Source organism: Uloborus diversus, chromosome 4 (genome assembly GCF_026930045.1).
Source record: "Uloborus diversus isolate 005 chromosome 4, Udiv.v.3.1, whole genome shotgun sequence".
Lineage (NCBI taxonomy): Eukaryota > Metazoa > Arthropoda > Arachnida > Araneae > Uloboridae > Uloborus > Uloborus diversus.
Genome location: NC_072734.1, coordinates 142,564,528 through 142,587,529, shown reverse-complemented (window position 1 = coordinate 142,587,529; position 23,002 = coordinate 142,564,528). Strand labels below are relative to the sequence as shown.

At 33.3% G+C, this 23,002-nt stretch overlaps 1 protein-coding gene across 1 annotated transcript in view; it reads left to right on the top strand.

Annotated features, from left to right (window-relative positions):
- The first annotated feature begins 1,869 nt into the window (after positions 1–1,869).
- LOC129221330 (long-chain fatty acid transport protein 1-like) overlaps positions 1,870–23,002 on the top strand; it is a 110,112-nt gene continuing 88,979 nt past the window's right edge. Inside the window, exon 1 of the mRNA XM_054855797.1 lies at positions 1,870–2,286. Within this exon, the coding sequence (XP_054711772.1) occupies positions 2,039–2,286 (248 nt within the window). The 5' untranslated portion in view covers positions 1,870–2,038. The remainder of the gene's footprint in view (positions 2,287–23,002) is intronic.

Sequence of the window (23,002 nt, the reverse complement as noted above, 5' to 3'; positions counted from 1 at the left end):
AGATGAATGCAATGTTGCATACGTGTTGTTATTGTAATATTGCTTTTTAATCTTTATGCAAGCTTTATGCAGTATGAAACACGTCAATATTGACGCCGTCAGTATAATATCAAGATCTGTCAAGATTGATGCAAGAAATTTTGCTATTAGGGAGGCGAACCAAAAGACCTTTTAATTTTTCTATTACGGGCAAAGCCGTGCGGGTACCACTAATGTTTAATATGGAGGGAAAGGCTTTATTGTGACAAGGCTGAACTCGATCCGGTATCTTAACTGTTTTACTGGTAAGACTGTTAATTCAGGGGAATGAAGAATCAAAAAGTGGTTGAAAATTAACGCTATCCACTGGACTTTAAAGTTAATCCACTGGAGTTAGGGTTAAAATTTCAAACATCAAAGTATCACTAAACAGGCAATTGCTTCGTTCAAATATAGAAGAGTAGAAGCAATTTCCACCCGTCATTGTTTGACGGGCGACTTTGTAGTACTTAAATATTGTCCTTTCGGACCCAGAAAAGTTATTTTGTCCTTTTAAGTGCATTATAAAAAGTGCTTAGTATTTATTTTAAAAATCTGTTATTTCATTCTTTTTAGTGTAAATGTATTTCAAAAATGGAATAATGTTACCATCACGAAATTTCACCTCTTTTTTTTCATATAAATGCTTCATACTAAAAAAAGGAAAAAAAACTATATACGCATCTAAAACTTTAAGCATTTAGCACTAAAAATTTATACTTTTTTCCTTCTAGGATTTGTTTGTGTACTAATTTGATTAGAACCATTTAAATATTAAAGGTTTACGAAACTAATTCATATTTCACAACAAACAAGTTACTCATGATAAAAATCCTAATATGTGTCTTTACTTAGCCCCGTTTTCGATTCGTCCTAAGAAACTAAATTCAAAGTGTGTTCTGCCCACTTGCTGCTAAAAAAACTTTTGAATTTTACGTTTACATGTACAATTTCTGAAAAACCCTCATTTTTTTCAAATGTCTCTAAAATCTGTTAAAATTAAAAAGTGGAAGTTTGAAGCTTTCCTTTTCAGGGAATGCAGTGGTTAGTGGTACTAATTAGCAACATAAAAAGAAAACGAAAAAAAAAAAAAAACAAAAACAAAAAACAGAAAGTTGTGTAATAAGGTGGCATTTTTGAGGGAAAAAAATGATTAAAACGCATTTTCTTTTTAAAAGACTGTGGAAAAAAAAACTTTCTCACACATTTCAAAATGTTGCATATCTTTTTAAACAGAAAGAAATAAAATTTTAGATAAAACAAACTGCAACAAAAAACGTTTTACTGTTCCTGAGATAAAGAACTGTAAAGATTTTGTTGAAAATCGCAAGTGAGAAATGATGCCGAGACGCCATCTTTGGTGGCCTGTATCTCGGCCTAGAGTCCCCATCAGGAATTTTTTTCGGCGAAAGCAAAACACACGCTTGTTTTACTTTTTTACGAATTTTAACATATATTAAATGAAGAAAAATCCGAGATTATCAAGGAAACCCCTTGATTGAATTGACATGGATTCTACCTTTTACATTTTTCTTTCTACAATCTTTGTAGCCGTCGGAGAAGTTTCAGTTTCAAGTAGCTTCAAGAGTCTTACTTTTTCTTTCCAACTGAAAATAAGAATTCCTTTTCCATAAATGTAACGAAAATTACCATAGAATGCGTCATGGATCAGCATATGAAAGAATGAAGGTCACGGACCTTAATAAAAAAGGAGCATTTCCTGATCTTTGTTCACTTTTGACATTGAAAAGAATATATCGATAGATCTGTACGAGTCATATCGATTATATTGTTTATGTCATCATGTTTCTTGAAATGATGCAAATCAGTATTTCATTGAAATGCTGAAGTTAAGTTTTTTTATGTGACGTATGTGAAACGTACTAAATTTCTAATGGCGGTTGAAGGAGTAACACGTGAATCAAGTTAATGAATTTCTGAATCACATTTTGTATACTATGATTGCTGAGCGACCGGTGCTCATATTCGAGAATAAAGATATCTTCTTTTGAAAACAAAAATGGAAATCCGCTTCACTCCTCAACGAATCGTTAAAAGACTTGCCCATGAAATATACGAAAACGGGGCATTATATAAAACTGATAATATGATTCGTGCAATTGTATTCTGGGGAATCACCACGGCACTATGGATTGGCAATTATTTTTCCTTTCTTGCATCCATATTTACAGCCTTTTCTATTTATGTTTGCATTGGAGGTTGGAGATTTGTGATTTTATTATACAAAACACTTGGAAGAGACTTGAGGTAAGTTGTTTTTTTCTTTTGTTTGGAAGTTCTTACAGTCATCTTACTCCCGTGTTTACTATTTTGATGTTGAGTGAAGAGGGGAGGGGTGTCCATTTATCTCAACAGCGTATTCAAGATAAAGTGTTTATTTTGGTGCACTTGTACTGATAAATAGGTTGCTAGAGATTAGTCACAATCTACATTTTGATCTGATAGTCTATTTAATTGCAGCAAATGTTACTTCTGCCAAGAAAATAAATAATATTTTTATTTTGTTGTTATAGAAAGTGTGGGATATTGCATTATTGGACATATTGTGCACAGAGATGGCTGTTAAACCATTTTTTGTTTCAAAACTTTTTTGAAAAATAATTAAAGTTTATGAGTATAGGCAAGGCTTTATTTTTAGCCAAAGAAGTGAGGGTGTCCTAAAATCTTGAGAACTTTTTTTAAATAGCTAAATAACTTGAATACCCATCTAATACATGTAAATTCACATAAAGTTGAAAAAGAAGTCTTAATTTGATGGGATTTCAGCTCCTGTGAGCTGTAGTCAAATTAATCCCTGTTAGTATCGTATTTGTGTATAAATCGACCCTCCACTTTTAGATATGGGAGAGGGGGGGGATTTTAAACCAGTGTACAAGTTGCGTTCAGACTCTCTTTAAAAATCGGGATCATTTTGCCTTGGTTTTAGAAATTAAATCTTCTTAAAAAGAGGGAAAATGAAATATAATAAACATTTTCACTATCAAAAATTCATGAATTTTACACTTTTGTACAAAATGGGTTCATTCTCAAGATAAGTCGATCATCCAACTTTTAACCTTATTTTTTGTTCTAAATTTCTAGCCTTATACGCAAGTGCATATGGTATATACTTTGACATTTCAGTTTTTTCAACTGGGCCGTTCCACAAATAATTCAACCCTTTGTCCCGCATGTAATGGTTCATATATTTCATTAAAAAGTAATAATTTTAAAGGGTAATGACAAAATTTTTTTGCTTAAAAAATCACATATAAGTATGTAGTAATTTGTTAAGCAGAAAGTTTGTTCATTAATATTTTAAACTTATTTTTAATGAAATATGAGGAAATACGTGCGGGACAAAAGGACTGTTTTCCGTGGAATGTCCCAACTATGGATTTATTTTGGGATAAAGTTTTGTAGGTGCAAATCCTGTTGTAGCGAAATAGGAACAATTCAACGTTTGCAATATCGGTGTAGTGAAATTTTGTTACAGCGAACTGATTTAGATGGTCTCTCGAATTTAGTTGAAACAAGATTGGACTGTATTATGAATCTTGCTAAATACAGTCGAAGCCCGATTTAACAAATTCATCAGTACCAAAACTTTTATACATTAAATAGAGACTATTCATAATATCGGGGTGAGAAAAAAAATGCACTTACATTATCTAAAAGCCCTAATAAGCAACTTTACAAAAATATCCATGATTAGAAAGTACAGTTTTTATTCAGCATTCGGTGACTTATTACACACTTGTTAATTTGAAATTTTAAAGTACCGAGTAGTAGATGTTTGACGATTTCCTTGATACTTTACTCGAAATGACTCTCTTTCGACTTTGTGGAGAAAAAAAAATGTTGCGTCATTTGCAGCCTGCTGCATGAGACATGTTTTTACAGTTTCCATGCCATGTAAAGCATTTGAAAAAGTTTAAATTTAAGTGTTAATGGGATTTTCATTACCGCCTTCTGCATCAGAATGACTATTCGTTGGTTGCCCTTCATCCATTAAAAATGGCTAATACAAAAGAAAAGTCTTTCTGCTTCGAACAAGATGGATGTTTATTTGGAAAACAATCCAATATTTCCTAACTCAAATTTACAGAAATGTGAAAAAAAAAAAACAAAAAAAAAAAAAAAAAAAGATATATTGGGGCTTAATATTTGGTAAATAAGGGTTTTTGCTTTCATTTTAGTTGAGAAAAAGAATTTTCTTAAAATTGCAAAATTCGTTAACTACCTATAGATTTGTTAAACTGGGGTCCGACTGTATTTGAATTAAATATAATAATGAAATATTTAATTAACTGCACATAAAAATACCATGACAAAAGCAAAAGTTTTGTTGGAGAAAAATGTGGTTGAGGATTATTTGGAACGATTGTTTAATGAACCAGAAAAAATTCTGGCAGGGGTTTTCAAAAATGAAAATTGTTGCTTTCTTTTTTTGTTCATTCCTAAAATGTGAAAATGTCATTCAAAATATTTTAAATGAACATTTGGCATGACTCGGTAATCATTTATTTGTACCACTTGTATAAAAATGCTGAATGATTTGTAAATTTGTATCAATATTACAATGACTTTAAAACAAAGAAAAAGTTTGTGGTGTGGAGTGAAAATGCATTAGGAAAAAGAATCTGTGACATGATATAATAAAAACTTTCATTTAATTCTTCACCAAAAGTTCACAATTCTACATATTATGTTTTGCATATCAAATTTGACATACCAACTTTTGGCAAACAACCACAGATGTATAACTACCGTTATTTTAATCTTGTACCCATTTTTCAAGGTTTTTCTGACTATAATTGAAAACCTGACTTCAGATATATCAATATCTTAATGACTGTAAAGACTATACATTGCTGGCCAAATTATTAGGCTAAGACTTTTAAAAGCAAATTCTTTATTGATTACATAACTATAAACACATTAACAAACAGTGAAATAATTATCTAATATTTAATATGCATTCTCTTGTTCTTGATGAGCATTCTAAGTCTTTTTTGGCATAATTTTCACAAGTTTTACACCATTTCTTAACTTTTTAAAAAAGGAGGTAAAAAATTGTTTATACTCGCTATTATATATACTCACATACGCATACTCACTAATTACCTAAAACTAACTTTAAATATAATAGAACACGCTAATAAAAAGAACTAATGAACTGTTTAAGCTGATTGAGGTTATGTTCCTTGTAGGTAGATAAACCAAGAACATAAACAAAGCAGACTGCTGCCACCTGCAAACATTAAATTGTCCTAAAATAACGTAATAATCAGTGTACAGTATAATTGTACTTTAACAGTAAAATAAATAGTATTTTAGTACAAATAGTGTACAAAAAAAACCTCTTTAAGTCTAATAATTTGGCCTGCACTGTAAATAAGAGCTAGGTCAATTGACCGTTCTTTCAAAACCATGATTTGTGCTGCGTGACCATGATTCTCTTTAGTGTTTTATTTATTTAGACCATTCGAGCCCTGTAAGGGTATACTCGCCGCATGAAGTGAAAAGGGAGGCGCTTGAAACCAGCGCGAGCACTGAGACCACAGGTCTATTGTACTCTATACTCGTCGCATAATATTACTTAAATGTTTAAGCATTGGAAAGTAATTTGGGGCCGCTCATGCTCATTAAGCCATAAGCTAGTTTATTAAAACCTATTCCATTTAAATACTGCTTCAACTATTTAAAAAATACTTGTTGATTAGTTGCTGCCAAAGTTATTTCTTGGGAGATACTTCGGAGGTTATCGTTGTGCTAATTCAGCCTAAAGCAGTTGGAGAAAATCATGAAAGCCACAACAATAATATAAAATGCTTTTGATATGCATTAAAGTTTCCAACTATTTTGGAAATCATGGATGCAAATAATGGATGTTTTTTGAGCCATGAGCATTTCTTGAAAAGTAAAGCAAGAAAATGGCTATAAGACAGTTCAAAGTACATCAAGTAACTTTGGCAGTGTACAGAAATAAGTCATACAAAGCAAGTGTGTTTGAATGCTTATTTTCTCCAAAACCCATTTTTATCAGCACTCGGTTATAACAAGCAAATATCAGAGTCTCGTCGCACTTGTTATATGCGGGTTCAACTATAGTAAAATTTATATAAATCGGATACAGAAAGTATAATAAACTGGGTCGGTATGACTAAGTTTATTATTACCAAATATTCCCCCCTGCCCGAGACACTTTTAGGAGGGTATTGTACCCTGTCCCCTTTCATTCAACATTTAATGTGCCCTTCCTTTTTTTTGCATTTCTCTCTGCGTTCTCCTTGCTCTTCCACAATTTATCAACATTTGATTCCAAAAGCAAAATTTCTTGCTCAGTAGGAGACCATTCACTCAAATATGGCTTTGAAATGTAACTCTCGTTCCCCTTGTCCGCTAGACACGGTATTTTTAATGTATATTAATCATGGTTAATATTGTTAACTTATTAATAAAAATAACCAAAACATTATGTAGTATATTTTGATGTATTGTTACATTATTAATATAAAAAAGAATATAATCCTGTTTTGCTTGTATTTTATATTCATAAAATTATTAGTAATGTAACAACTTTAATTCATAATAAATGTGCGTAATAAATATTAAACATTGCTCAGAAAACGAGCTGATGTGTGCATTATATTAACTCTCTAAATATCGCCAACAGTGGCCAAATTGAAACCAGATAAAAAAAAATCGCGAAATTTGTTGGCGACAAAAGAATGGCGATATATTGCCAAATGTCCGAAATGAAATTATAACACCACTTGAGTTTGCATCGAAATTAACAATGATTTCCCCCCAAAAAGGTGCAAATGACTCCTTTAGAAACACCCGAATGCAACCAAAAGGGGAGGTGCACAACTAAACCCTACTAGGAGTCGAGAGGTAAACTAATTTCAACTTTCTAGGACATACCGCTCTTGAGTTATGCAACATACATCCGCACATACGGACGTCACGAGAAAACTCGTTGTAATTAACTTGGATTGTCAAAATGGATATGTCGTGGGTCTATACGTTCCACGTGTGGTCGGGTTGGAAAAAAAAACTCTACATTCATTCAGGGGTGAGCAAAATGGAAATTAGGCCGATTTTTGAGTGAATTTTTTTTTTTGCGAATACAATATTTCCTTTTTTTGTAAAAGGAAGTAAAAAGAAAATGTCTTATGACTGCACTGACCCCGGTAGCAGAAACTGCGAGACGCGAGACGTGCGTCGCAGATTTTTCGGCGGCCTGCAGATAATTTTACCAAATTACAAAACAAAAGGAAGGGGGAAAAAAATAAATAAAAGAAAAAAAAAAGAAATACAACTTTAACGAGCTGATTTTTGCCTCACATGACTTCCTTTTACTCCATTTTAATGTCATTTTCCCATTATTGGCAATTTTAATGTGATTCAATAGTTTAATCTCTAAATATTAAAAACGATGGCCAAATTAAAACCAGATAAAAAAAAATCGCCAAATTTTCCGCCAAGTTGGCGACAAAACTTGGCGACCAAAAGACTGGCGATATATCGCCAAGTGTCCGCCAAATTGTAACACCACTTAAGTTTGCATTGATATTAACAATGATTTCCCCCCAAAACGGTGCAAAATACCCCCTTAGGAACATCCGAAAGCAACCAAAAGGGGAGGTGCACAACTAGACCCCACTACGAGTCTATGTACCAAATTTCAACTTTCTAGGACATACCATTTTTGAGTTATGCGAGATACATACGCACATACGCACATACATACAGACGTCACGAGAAAAGTCGTTGTAATTACCTTGGTGATGGTCAAAATGGATATTTCGCGTGTCTATACATTCTTAGGCACTTTTCCGCATGTGGTCGAATCGAAAAAAAAACTCAACATTCATTTGGGGGTGAGCAAAATGGAAATTAAGGGCGATTTTTGAGTGAAAATTTTTTCGCGAATACAATTACTTCCTTTTTTGTAAAAGGAAGTAAAAAGATCGTTTGGAGATCGCTTTTTGAGCGATGGATGCTTCAGCATTTCAACTAGAAACATAGTCGCCCTATTTGGTCATTCACAAAATCGAAGTAGAAAAGTGCAAAAGTTTTCAAAAACAAAGATGAATTGGATGTATTATCTTTCTGCCAAGAAATGAAAATAACTTAAAATCTACAGCAAATCGGTTTTTTTATTTTTATTTTTTAAAATAATTTTCTTAAGAAGATAAATTTTATGTGAAAATTTCACCTTATCCTCATTGCTTTGGACGCAAAAGCGCCAAAACTTTTTTACTAAAGTTTAGTCTCATGAGGATTTTTATTTTGAAAATATTTTTTGCAACAAATTCAGAAATTAATATCTTAATTTTTAGCGTAGTCGCCATGTTTGGTCGCCAAGATGTTGGTACGTAAGACTCATGAAGTGCCTACGTTTTCAAAAACGGAATTAGATGTTTATTGCAATGCAAACTGCTGAAAATTAAGCAAAATGTGTCTTTTTTTTTGGATAATTCTTAATTATAGTCTTTAAAATTGCAAAATTTTATCTTCAGAATATTATCTTATCTTCATTGCTTTTGAGGCTAATGTGCTAAAAACTGACTATTTCACATAAATTGTAGTTTTTTAATGATTTTGAATTTATTGCTACTTTTATGCAACAAATTCAAATATCTATTTATAACCATGAATTTTTCGCGTAGACGCCATGTTTGGCCATTCTCAAGATAGAAATAAAGGATACTAATACTTACCTAAGTTTCCAAAAACAGAATTGGATGTTTACCTCAACACAAACTATTGAAGATAACATAAAGTGTTCAATAAATCATGTTTTTTTTTCTTTTTATAAAATATTTTTTTGAAAAATGCGAATTATTATCTGAACAGTTGTATTTGATCCTCATTGATTTGAAGGCTTTGCTATAAGCTAAATATTTCATCTAAAATGCAGTTTCCTGCCAACTTCTCATTTACTAATTTAAAAAATTTAAAAACCCATTTCAATGCAAATTTTCCATATTAAAATTAATATGTCTTGAAAAATTGGTTTTCATAGTGTGTAGAGTTCTATTTATTTTTATGAAAGTAGTGAAAGCTGCTTCCCCCCCCCCTTATTGCTTTAAAACTCAGCGACAGTGGTGGCCACTGGCCAGTTGGAAAATTGTCCAAGTCTTGGCCTTCACAAAGGACTTGTGTATTTTATTAAAACTTAAAATAAAACTAATAATAATGCTGCAGATTATTTTCAACTACCGGAAGTAGTGTCGCAGACTGGCTAGAAAGTTTCTGCTACTGGGGCACTGACTAATGTATATTATTTATTTCTGAATCATATAAATGTAAAAGTAGCTAACAGAAGAAAAATGAGTAAAACAGCCAGTGCTAAATCAACTCCATTAAAATTGATAGAAGTGTAAAATGAAATATTAGACATAAGTAATGAAAGAAACCTTAATTTTAAGTCTACTAATGGTAATTACAATGTAAGAAAATAACGAGTGATTTGAGGATGCATTTGTTATTTTGAAGACTTTTGTTTGTAATGGAAAATACCGGATATATACCAAAATATCGGATATTTTCAAACCCTGCTGAGAAAGAAAAAAATAAGCAATATAACACTGCCAGTTTAGTGGCAAGTTTGTTTTCTGGCAGTCAAGAAGGTTCTGTAGAAACGTTTGAGATTTCAGTGGGATTATTGTTCTAATATTTACCAAGTAAGCTATTGTAAATATTATAGAAGATGATATTGAACTGTCCTGGCGAGCTGACAATAGTAAATAATATTATAGAAAAGTTAGAAAAAGGAAATTTTTTCATTCCATGCAAACTTTACACAAGAAGCTTTTGGTATCAATTCTTTTTTTATATCAACCACATATAATTTAAAATTGCACATTAAAGTAATTGTAGCATTCTTAGTTATGGCAATGCCCCTGTAATACTTCACACTTCAGTGTCCTTCTTACCTACCACTATTTGTGGCTTAACCAGTTGGATGGGACCTTGAAGACGGCCCTGATTTTTTTTATCCAGATCAGAGGCCAAGCAATCCCTGTACTAGCACCCCCAGAGGTATTGATTCACTTGGAGGACTTCGTGACCCACGACATATTTAATGTGCCCCAAACACCATTAATGAACACTGAGGATCTTCAACGGGCTGGGATCAAGCCCGTGACCCTTGAGTTACAAGTTTGAGGCCCCAACGGATTTGGGGATCAGACCACCACGGTCACCCCTGTAATACTGAATGCCTATCGCATTTGCCTCAAAAAGTGAACTTCCGTCAATGCTCGCGTTGACTTCTGATATGGAGGATAGTGTTACCTGTTGCTATCCAACAAAGGTGTTGACGCGGTGATGGATCCAAACAATTCAAATCAAATTGTTAGTTGGTTAATTTCGATTAATCAATTGTTTCTTTGCTATTAATTTCTAAGACCTTCAATAGATGGCAGTGGCCTTTGTACCAACATTGACTGGTCCTTGTTTTGAGTTTATTTTTATTCTATGTTTAAAAGCCAGAAAGCAATAAGCATTTAGTATTACGGGGCATTGGTTTTCTTATGTTTTGTATTTTGGATAGCCTATTAATAGTTAAATGGAATATGAGTACCAATGTAGGATATTTTCCCTTCCTTTATTTTTACTTTTTAATGATTGAATGTTGATAGATTAACATAATAAAAGTCAATTTGTAAATTTTAAAGCTAATTTGATATGATTGAAAAACACAGTGGTCTAGTCCAGAACCCTAGCTTGAAGCTCAAAATTAATTCTTACAATTCCTATTGTAGAACTTCTGTTTAAAACATGTTTTTTCATCATCTAATCAATTTTATGTACATATGTATGTCAAAATAAATTTCAACTGAACTTAACATTTTCAAGTAATTAAATTGCACTCCTTGAATTCAATATTTTCTTTTTCAATTTTTTAGTCCTAACTTGCAACAAATATTTGTAAAAATTGTAAAAAATTGATTTAGAATGACAAATTGACTCGCAGAAAAAAGTGCGATCAAGACACATGATGGAAGTGAAACTTATCTGTTCTTTTTTTTTACATTCTGAACTTTCTTATCTTTCCACATTTTCTCTCGCGCCACACCCTTGTTCTCTGCATCTGACTGAAGCATATGCACAACAAAATTGTATAAGGTATCTATACTATAAATTTCTGTGTGCATCTGCCTATGTGTCTGCAACTATCTCCTTTTTACTGGCATTGTCTATGAGGTCAACTGTTGGATGCAGGACATCCCGGCTAAGCCATTTCAGCCCTGTCTCGCTCCTCAATATATCAACAGCCCAGGTATGCCATTCGGAGACTGCTGTTTCATAATTGTTATTCCAGACTGATGAATCCATAACAACGATAAAACTGTAGTCTCTGTATGGGATAAATAGGGTGTCAGTATACAGACTTAGAATAAAATGAAAAGCTTTCTGCAAATATGAATCCAACTGGAAAATTTTAAAATTTTCTGCAAATAATTATTTTGTCTAACTCACCCTTGAATAAAGAATTAAATTTATATTCAAATATGAAAGAGACAAAAAAAAAAAAAATCTTTAAATCATTTTTTTTTTCAATAACATATATAGTTAGTGCTTATTTTTCATCAAATGAAGAAAACGGCCAAAACTGTTATTTTTTCCCAATGTTCTTTAAAAGGCTTTTGAAAAAAGGATTTAATAGAACTAAACTAGGATTATTTTTGAAATTCCTTTTAAAGAAAAATAAATAAATTAGCGTTAGCAGTTGAAAAAAAAATTCTGCAGAGCCAAAAATTTTCTGGGAATGAATGCCGTGCGGTTCGCGCATTCGTCTATGTTATGCAAGACTGTCGGTATATTGCATATAGACTAATGGGCGTATCTGTAATATGTAAATGTACGCTGTATGTGACCCACAGCCTTAGATAAACAACTAGTGATGTAGAGCTACATTTTGTTTCGCATTTTGCCAACAGATGGAAGCACATCATTTCAAAATAGAATGTTTGAACTGCCTAATTATGATGGTTAAGCATTGCAATGGAATTTGCAATGCAAATTATGACACTAGGCTCATGATTAACCACATCTTCATTTCAGCCAGCTGGCTATAATTAACTTGAAGTATGAAAATCGAAAAACAAGTTGGAAAAGAATTGGAGTTCTGAATTATGTATTATACATTATGAAACAAGAAATAAAACTAGAGGAATAAAAATAGTGCATTAAATGGTATCACTCTCTTCTCGATTGAAAAAATAAACAAATAAATAGCTCGCTGATGTGGTTCATTGCCTGACTCCAATATCGATGACTGTTGCCTGCATATATGGGTCATTCTTCAAAAAGTGTAACTTTTCTGTCACACAGCTTTTACAGTAAAAACTTTAAGGAACAGTTTATTTAACATTGATTTTTAGTTTCATCAATAATGTATCTATTTAAACTCGTCAACAATTTTTTAATAATTTTTATTTTAGTATATTTTTGGTTCACAACATGTGAATTCTCACCTCCGTGGCATGTCACACACCTGGTGTGACTTTATGTTGCTTAATAACTTGTTTAATTAAAAGTATATACTTATTTATTATTCCTTTCACCAAGTGTCTGAAATACTAATTGTTTGAGTGTATTTAATTTAATATAATTGTGTTTTAGTTTGTATTAGTAGGACAAGGAGTCTTGTCACAAAATAAATTTTCACCTCCGTTACCTAAACACAAAATGCCATTCCTCATTAACACGTGGCAGTAATGACATCAAATTTAATTTTCCATGATACAAGGGAGCCCATTTGTTTATTTTTATCCATAGTTGAATTAGTGAGATTTTTGTTGAAAAACAAGAAGGTAGATTTTTTTGCTTTAAAAACTTAATGTGGTTACTCTGACTTCTCACCTCTGTGAACTTGAATTTCACGGATGTAAATTAATGCAAAAAAAGAAGTAAACATGTTTTCATATGCTTAACATATGCAGATTGTAGCAACAAAGAAAAAAATTCCCTGAAAAATGTATCTGTTAGGCCTATATTGATGGAAAATTCCTGACCTCCATAAATCTCACCTCCGTGTCCGACATTATCAATGTCATTATTTCTGAGGTGAAAATAAATGTTGGAGGGGAAATACATCAATAATAAGCATTCTACCAAAATTATGAATTGCCAGTATATCCTCAAATTTACTAAATACTATTTTTTAACATACTAAGGGGCTCTGCCCCCTGCTCGCTGACGCTCACCAACCCCCGAAGATTGCTTCGCAATCTTATTTGATTCGCAAAGATTCAAATTGTCAGTTAGAAAGAAACAGATTAAAAACGCATTCTGTGAGCTCCCTTTGGAACAAAAAACACCTCTCCCCTGGTTTTCAAAATAACTTGTACGAATTTGCAGAGCCGTCAGGGCTGAGCATTGAAAAACTGCAGTTTTGTATGCTTGAAAAGTTGCTTTCATATTCGTGGTCTCTAGTAATATATTTTGCTCTTTAGCTCGGGGCTTGAATTGAGTTGAGCGTGAGATTTTCTGTTAAAATTGAAACCCTTAAAGTTTGTGAAGAAGAAACATGCGAATCGAAAAGACATAACTATGGCGACCCCAAATAAAACATCAACAATTTTACCGGAGATGAGATTATTTGAACTTAAATTTTTAATGGCTCGTAACTTTTTTCCTTAGAAGATAGAAGCTAAGTTTTTGGACCATAGGTGGAGTTGGATCTAGAGTAAAAAAAGCAGCGCTTTCCAGTGGTGTCAAAAGGAAAACTGTGGGACAATTCCTTCGCTTTTTACTGATAGATTTAATGAAGAAAGTAGTGTCTAAATTTTGGCTAAGCCTAAAAAAGTTAGAGCTAAAAGCACAAATAACTCCCGCCGTACTTAAGTTAGAGCATTGAAACAAATTGCGTAGAACGTGGAAAATTCTACCCTTTCCAACGATATATTAATATGTGCAAATGGTTTTCACCCCTTTAATGGACAATAATAGGCAATTTAAGCAAGATTTGAGCTTAAAAAATTAATTAAAAAAAACTTATTCGAATTAAAAAAAAAAACTAGGTGCACATCCTCCAGGGCTTGAAGTAATTTTGTACAAAATTTAAAGGCTGTAGGTGCTATGGGGTCTCCTGAACGCAGGCCCGCCAGACTTCCTTCCAGAATTTCTTTGAAACCTTACTTTTATCTTTACTAATAATAAAGCTGAAAGTCTCTCTGTCCGGAGGATGTCTGGATGTCTGGAAGATGTCTGTAGGATGTCTGTGACGCGCATAGCGCTTAAACCGTTTCGGCCGATTTTCATGAAATTTGGCACAAAGTTAGTATGTAGCATAGGGGTGTGCACCTCGAAGCGATTTTTCAAAAATTCGATGTGGTTCTTTTTCTATTCCAATTTTAAGAAAAAAAAATATAATAAGATGGACGAGTAAATTACAAAATTATCATAACGTGGAACCGTAACATGGGCACAAGCCAATTGGCGAGATACGAAATTATCATAACGTGGAACCGTAAGATGGGTACAAGCCAACTGGCGAGAAAATTCACCATACATTATTTGTAAATATACAGGCGAACCAAAAGACCTTTTGATTTTTCTATTACGGGCAAAGCCGTGCGGGTATCACTAGTTTACTATAAAGAGACAATTGAAACTACTGATTAAGCCATACTTTAATTAAGAGAGCTTAATATTATATTCCCACTAATCATTAAAATAGCTGATTGTTTCCACAATTAACAAAATTACTACTTTGATATTAAATTGTCCTCGATTTTTAAATATTAAAAGTTTTTTTTGTTTTTTTCCTGTGAACAAGGTATTTTTTTTATTTATGAGGAAAATAATTAGAACTTAACTGGGCCATAGTTTATGGTTACTTCTTAGTTAACACATTCATGTAATAATGAGAGAAAAAGAAAAAAAAGGTTTTGAAATTGAAAAAAATTTGCGTTCAAAAGTTACGTTTTTCTAGAGAATGACCCATATGCATTAGAAATGGCAAATATGGTATGTACAACAATAGTTGATGCTTTGAAAAAAATTTCGAATGACTACTAAATGAATGAAAACAAAATTATGTGTCTAGATGTCAAGTGACCTCTCTTCAGTAGATTTTTTTTTAGCATTCCTTCCAATGGTATGTAAAAAGCTTTTTAAATAAATTCACTCCTTTAGGAAATGTTTATTCTCGGGTTTTTCTAAATGACATTTGTTCTAGGCATTTCAATGCTATTTAACTGTTTTCTACAATTTTTAAAAATGCATGCATCAAATCTTATACACATTTTTTTTTCATTCTCTGCTTTAACTGCAATTTCGCTTAACTGGATTACTCTCGATTTTGTTTGAGTCCGTTAATCAGGAGTCTGCTGTGCTTAGCATTAATACCCCTTTGGGTACTATCAGGGGTTGCTCAGCTCTTGGGTCTGTATAAAAAAATAGAGCAGTCCTCAGGGCAGGGACGGATATAGACTACAATTTTAGGGGTATTGGGGGGGGGGGGGGCATGCTGAAGAATAACCCACCAAAAAACAAACGTAAAGGTTTTGGGTGCGGGACATTTCTAAAACTGCTTGGGTGTCAAAAAAAAAAAAAACAAATCAGTCAGGAATAATGCACCCAATTGGGTACAAACGTTACTAATGAATTTTAAAAGCAATAAAACTAAGTCTTATTTCAAATACAGTCGGATCTCAATAGCTCAAAGCTTTTACTCAAATATTTTTTTATCTCTAAGTTTTTATTGGGTCTCAAACTCTGTTGTGGAAGATTGTTGTGGAAACTTCCCATAATTGAACTGCCAATAACTGGAATGTTTTAGCCGGTCCCTTGAGACTTAGAGTTATCGAAAGTTGACTATTATTTTAAAACTAATTGATAAATTGAAAATATTACAGAGATCATTTTTGTTTCGTTCTTTTAGTGTTTGAACACAGTGTGGATGTATACTATGTTGTCAAAAGTTTGGGGGGAGTTCATGACCCCTATGACCCTCCCCCTGTATCCGCCCTTGCTTCAGGGCCTTAATCGACTGTCAAACTATGTGTGGTGGTATGTACAGAGACCTTAGAGTGTAGTGTACTTAGCATTTAACTGCAATGTTGCAGTGAAAATATTCTTTGAAAAAGACTTTTGTACTCTTTAAAATTTCAGTAGTTTTATTTGTTGTTCATTCTAAAACTCTGAAGTAAAAAATAGAGAATTGTTTGAAGTATAAAATTTTATATTTTGCTTCACAATGGGAACAGTATTTCTTCCCCTGAGAGATATATTTGTGCATTAGACAGAATTTACCTCTGTATAGATACAAAAACTCCAGATGAAACATTTTGGTTTAGTAACTAAGATATAGTCAAGTCAATAAAAACTTGAATTCACAGGTTTGTTGCTCATTTATAAATGAAAAAATGTTTTTCAAATAGTCAAACCTCATTAGTGTAAAGCTCATGGGACCATGATAGTTATTTCACGTTAACTACATTTCATCTAATCTGATAAACTATCTTGTTAACTCAAAGGACCAAATAATGTTAGCGATATTTTTAATTAAGCAATTTTGCATTAACGAAATTCAACTGTGCAAAGTTTTTCTTATGTGTTCAACGATGGATAGTAGTGATGCTAGGTAGGGAATTATAACACTCCTTGCTGTCCATGAAGTAGTAAATGTACTTATCGGAGCCGATTTGATGCTAGATCACTCCAGAAAGCTGTGTTCTGGTAAACAACTTTTCTGGAAAATTTTCATTTTGCATTAAATCAGTCGGGACTCGGGATTTAAGTATTCCTCATTGACATTCCGGAACGGAAAAATTTACGAATTCACCCCTGCTACATATATAGTAGCCAGTGGTGTCACTCCCTCAAGTGCTTTGAAATCCCCCCCCCCCCCCAAAATGAGACCAAAAAGCCTCTCGCATTAACCCTCCTAAACATTTCAATTGAGCTCTCTCTGCTGCACGGATCCCCGTCGTAAGCAATCTTTTGCTGCCTAGAAATAGAAACCCGGAAATTTTGGGATTAAAACCATTCCCCCCTGAATACTTTATTAATTTGGATAAGTTTTAGTCGTTTGAGCTTAAAAATCTACTGGCAATCAAAAGACAAATCCTTTTTGATAGTAAAAGTTTTACAAATATTTCTAAGAAGTATTAAATAATAAGGACTGCACATAATTTTGGATATTTAGCACTTTCAAGGTTTTTAAGAAAATTCTCTCTGGCCAATGAATTAGAAACCTTTGAGATTTGCATTTGAATGCGTGCTAGGGATGAAGTATGCAAGTTTTTCGTTGTGCCATGTTACACATAGTTAGAATGCTAGTATAAGTAAGGTGTAAGAGTCCTTTTCGCAATGAATGAAGTAAAATGGAAAAAATAACAAATCTTTCACCATTTGAAAAAGGGCTTATTGTTGGTGCCCGTTTAGCAGGTGCACCAATTTGGTAGACTACAGATCTCGCTGGGTTCTCAAAAGCAGTCATGTCAAAGGTTTTCAAAAGTTCAGAGTCAAAAGTCAGAATCAGAACCCACAGTTCTTTCTTTAGAAGACGTAACCACGGTTTAAACAGTTTTCCAACAGCATGATCGGCGTCGTGTCTGACAAATTGTATGGCAGAACAATGATTTTACTGTAATTCAACTGACACAAATGGTCAACCAAGGCTCTTTCCTACAAATTTCAGCTCGAACTATGCGCAGAGAATTTCATAGAATAGGATGCAAAAGGTGGTCCAATAAAATATTGATCTTCGGTTTTTGATTCATTGACCAGTGGGTGTATAACTTGCTAATTAACAACATTTCACTTTGTAAACAACTTTTCCAGAAATAAACAGTAAAGATACTTTTTTACCGCTCTCCCTACAGCTTTAAAATGTTCAAAAATTTTAAATCCCTAGTACTACCTGTACTCGCATGTCGATACTCCATGCTATGAATTTAAAAAAAAGTGCCTTGAGTTAACGAAAATCTTCCTGAAATAAACCATTTTCTTTTACTGAAATGTGCACACGATTTCTTCATAATCCCTGAAGAAACAAAACTATTGGAATAATGACAACTGTCCCTCAAAGCTCTCATTACAATTAGAGCAAGGTAAAATTATCCTCCTTCCGAAATTTATAAGTATTTTTCTCTGAAAGAGCATGCTTAAAAACATAGGATTTGATCATTTTTAAAATAACTTGAGGTTTAATGTTCTTTAACAATTATTTTAATCAGTGCGCAGATTCAATTTTAATTTTATGCCGCTGCACATGACATCACAAGTGATGAAAATGCCATTAGCACAGAGTGCAATATTAAATTTGTTTCTTTACTCACATGTACTGGCAACAATATGGTTGATAGCAAGTGTAGAAGAGTGCAATATTTAATGCCCTTCTTAATTATCGTAATCTGGAAAGGCGGTAGACAGCAAGTGTAAGCATTCAGCGAGCCAAAGTTCCTCATTTGTGACATTATAAAGACCACGCCTTATTTGAAAAATTTTAAATTTCAAAAAATTAACTTTCTTTGCATATTCTATACGAGAGTAATTTATTACCTACTAGCCGCCTGCGGCGACCAGCTGGTTCACCTTCTTACGCCATTCGCCTTTCTGTGCAAGCAGCCACCTACGGCGGCTGTTTGGCTAACTTGTCATTTACCTTTTTACTTCAAGTTTGTCGCCTTCGGCGGCTGTTTAAATAAATTAAGCAGCAGTATTAATCAATCCATCTCTACCTTTTTTTTGTGCCATTCACATTTTTACGCCAAGATTGCCGCCTTCGGCGGCTATCTACCTTTACGATCTATCTCTAAATTTTCTTATCCATCTCTACTTATTTTAACCTCCCTGCCATTTCCTAATAAAAACAAACATCACTCAAAAAACCGATTTTTTTTAAATTTAAGTTGAACAAAAAAAAAAAAAAAAAAAACCCGTAGTGTGCAAAAAGTAGCGTTTGACAAAGATGAAAAAATCTCGCTGTTTTTATTGAATTAAATGCGCACAACTATGAAATGTAACGTAATATAGATACAGCAAAAGGTCCAGCTTGTGGGGGGGGGGGGGGATGGAAAAAGAAATAAATGCAATCCCTAAATAAAACAAAAAAGGAAAGAAAAAAAAGCAAGCGCTGCTGGAAAAACACGTGGTCATCACGTCATAAATTGTAGAAAAGAGCTATATAGTAAAAAAAAAAAAAATTAACGTTGCTTGCGATTAAGATTCCATCGTAAATATCGAATCGAAATCCAAGTAGTGACGTCACAAGAATAAGAGCTTGAAGAAAGCTTTTTTTCGACCGATGCGTGAGGAGACATGATGTGTTCAGCATTAAAAAAATTGTAAAAAAAAAACTATTGCGTATTTTTAAGAACTTTTTTCTTCTGAAGAGGGCGAAATGTTTTTACTATTACCAACTTTAATTTTAGAAATGAGGCTTTGATACTTCTCGCAGGATGATATTAGAAAAAAATAAAACCCAGGAAAAACTGCAAATTAAAGGTTTTTTCAAAAATTCGTAAAAAATACAAAAATTGCTCTGTCTTCAAATTTTTTTCATTAATCATATTTAAAATTAAATTTCCTACCCTACAGTACAAAAAAAATTTGTGTGGTGCAATTGGTTTGGGGTCTGTGAGGTAAAAAGTACTAAAACGTGCTAAAAATCACATAAAACATTAAATAACTTTTTTTCTAATCAAAATATCAAAAATCGAAGCCCGAGGTGCACATCTTCAGCAAAAACTGCACCTGTATACCAAATTTCATCTTTCTAGGCGTTACCGTTTTCCCGGGATGCGCGCCACACACACACACACAAACATCTTATTTTATTATATGTATAGATTTATCTGTGCAAGGATCCGCGATTTTAGGTCCCCCGAATCTAAGTTTTTCCCTCATTTGACGTTTTTTCGTGTACTAATAACGTTAATTTTACCCGGATTGTGAGTTTGTCATTTATGAATTTCCGCAATTTAAGTTTTCCCTGAGAAGTAAAAAGAAAGAAAAGAAATGTTTTAAATTAAGCAGTATGTGTTTCATTTGTGCGTTTTTGAAGATAATCCACGTACAGTATGAGATGAGTGCTAATAAGCACGAAACTGCAGTCCTCGGCTGGTATGACTGAGCTGGCGTTGTATTATAACACGTTGTTTGAAGTTAATCTATGAAAACGGAAATGCTACTTGGACTTAGCGTCCGCCAATGAAGATGAACAAGAGAACCGAAAGCACCGCCCGTCGCTTCTTACAATATTGCATTGAGCTTACAGATAGACTACTTTCTTCCTCATAAAGACCAAGAAAAAAAAAAAAACTTGAAAAATATTTCATTTCTGGAAGATGCTGCATTTACTTTGAACTCGATGACTAAAAAGCAATCCAGACTGTTTTCAACTAAAAATCTCGGATTTGCAACTCTAGGTGTCAAAATTATCTAAAATGATACCAATAATAATGTTGTGTAAAATATAGATTTTACATGAGTCATCTTTACTACCTGAATTTTTTTCGATTTGATTTTTGCTTTCTAGGTATTTCTCGTATTTTACGTTTTTTTACTCCGTTCATTGTGAACGTGAAATCGGAGTTTCATTATATTGCATTTGGTTTCTCTATGACTCTTATCTTCCCTTTTTATGTTCCGTTAATTATTCTTCTATCCCTTTTAATTTAGTTTCCTGCTGAAGGTGTGTTTAACATAATTGGTTGGTGAATAAGGAAGTAGTTGCCATTGTTTGAAAGTGTTCAGAATTGGCATAGATTTCTGTCGTTCTTGTTAATGAAAATGCTTTTACCTTGCTTCAAGTTTTGGTGTGACGCAGTAATTTTCCGGATGACTTGAAACGATTAGGAAATAATCTCCGTAAAAGTTATACTTTCTCTCTACGCAACTTAGTTTTCAAATACTCATAGCTTCTGCCATGATTTTGTTTTCGAAATACAGTAGTGCTTAATTCGTTTTTTTTTAACCAGGAGATTGTTTTTAATTTTGATTTGCTATGTGCAAAATATAAACAAAACATTCGCCCTTGCACACACTCCTAGCGCACTTATTCCAAAAACACAGTGTGTTCTTTGAATAAGTGCGACAGCGATGTATATGGGGTCAGAAGAATTAAATCAGAACAATGAATGTTTTAACATTTGGTGAACGTACTTATTTATTTACAGCATTTCATTAAAGAAAAGACATCTTTCCCAAAGCGAAATTTCTTTTAACCGTTATTGCCCCTAGAATGCAGCTTTGGTCTTCCTTTCGAAAAACAGCTAAAATTGTTTTTGCTTGTTTATTTTGGAGAAAAAGAGTTCTTTAAAATGATGCCTTACTTATTAAGTTTATCGAAGTATTAAGGAAGTTATGGCACCCCCCCCCTCAAAAAAAAGGGAGGGGAACTTGGATTGCCAAAATCATGTTTGAGGAGTCAAATTCTTTTCCAAAATTTTTGCTTTGAAGCTCTTGTTAATCATAATGTATATTTTGATCCTGTGCTTTTATTTACTCTGAGGTTTACATTGTAACAGAGACGGCGATTGGGGCTTATAAGTGCGGGGGCAAGAAAATTTTGGAAGCTGAAGACTTTGCTTTTGGCTTTCTTTGAGTGAATTAAGGGGCTTCGGAAACTTTCCCCAAAAAATTTCGAAGCTGAAGTATCAAAAGAAAAGTCTTTGGTGATGTAAAGGTAACTTTCCAAAAATAATCCCGCAACGTGTGTCTGAAAAAAGCAAATTTAGGACATCTTTTGCAAACTGAGGGCAAAGCGTTCTGGGTTTTCTCCCGAATTTTTTGCAGATTTGAATCGTTTTAAAAACGCTATTTTCAGGGTATCTTTGAATAACTTAATGAGTGAAGAATGAGTTCGGAGGTTCTCCCCGGTAAATCTTTCGGAACTAATAAAGCCCTGAAATATCAATTTTAGATTTTCTTCGGCGACTTCAAAGGAAAGTGCAGAGTACTACTTTCGAATTTGTTTCTTTATTGGAGGTTTAAAAACGCATTTTACATAGTTTTACTGGTGTTAGGGGAAGCGGGTTCGCTTCTAAGAAAATTCCGAAATTGGAATCTTATAATAACGTAAATTTAGGCCCTCTTTGAAGGTACAAGAAGGAAGCGTGTTTACGGGTTCTCCTCTGGAAATTTTTCGAAACTAAAGCCTAAAAATGCAGTTATAAGCTACCATAGGGTGATCTTCCCCGAATCTTTTTCAAATTAAAATCTGAAAAACGTTCTGGCGATCTTTAATGATGGAAAAAAGTGCAAAGGGAAGTCGCCTCCCTTGCCCTCCCCCCCCCGAATCGCCGTCACTGCGTTGCAAATATCAAAGATTTGATTTTGGCTTAAAATTTTATGTACACTAATAGTCCAATCAAATTAGGTCATGACCCGGACATTCAAAAAAAAAAAAAAAAAGAAGTGCGCCTATACCAAGTTGTTCAGTATCATGAGGAGATAACGTACCAAAAAGTCCCAAGAGTTTGAGCGTCGGGTTTGGGAGTTATAGGGGGGCAAAGAGGGGGCTCAAAATGCAGATTATTGATTTATTTCAGCTGTATCTCCAACGCTATTCCTTTTCATGAAAGGGTAATTGAATAAAAGTTGAATTTATGGTACATATAACTAATATTACAAGTAATATTTTTGCAAAGATCTGTTTTTTTTTGGGGGGGGGGGAGATCCCCCTCCCCAACTTTGAGACATACAATGTACAAATGAAAAAGTGTCCTTGCTCGTATTTTATTGTTTTTAAAATAACATTTTTTGAGTAGGGGAGACTGCGGTTAGTTATTAGTTTTTTTCAATATTTTTTTTTACGCTTAACTATTTCATGTATTTGCATGTGTGGGACTTTAAAATGCATCTAGATTGTTTAACATTCATAACATATCTTTTAAAAAAATATTAGAAGCCACTATACCAAAATATTTAAAGTTTTTGAATAGATGTACATTGTAACAACTTACCCCACCACGGGGCATGTTGTTACACTATATGGGGTTAGTTGTTA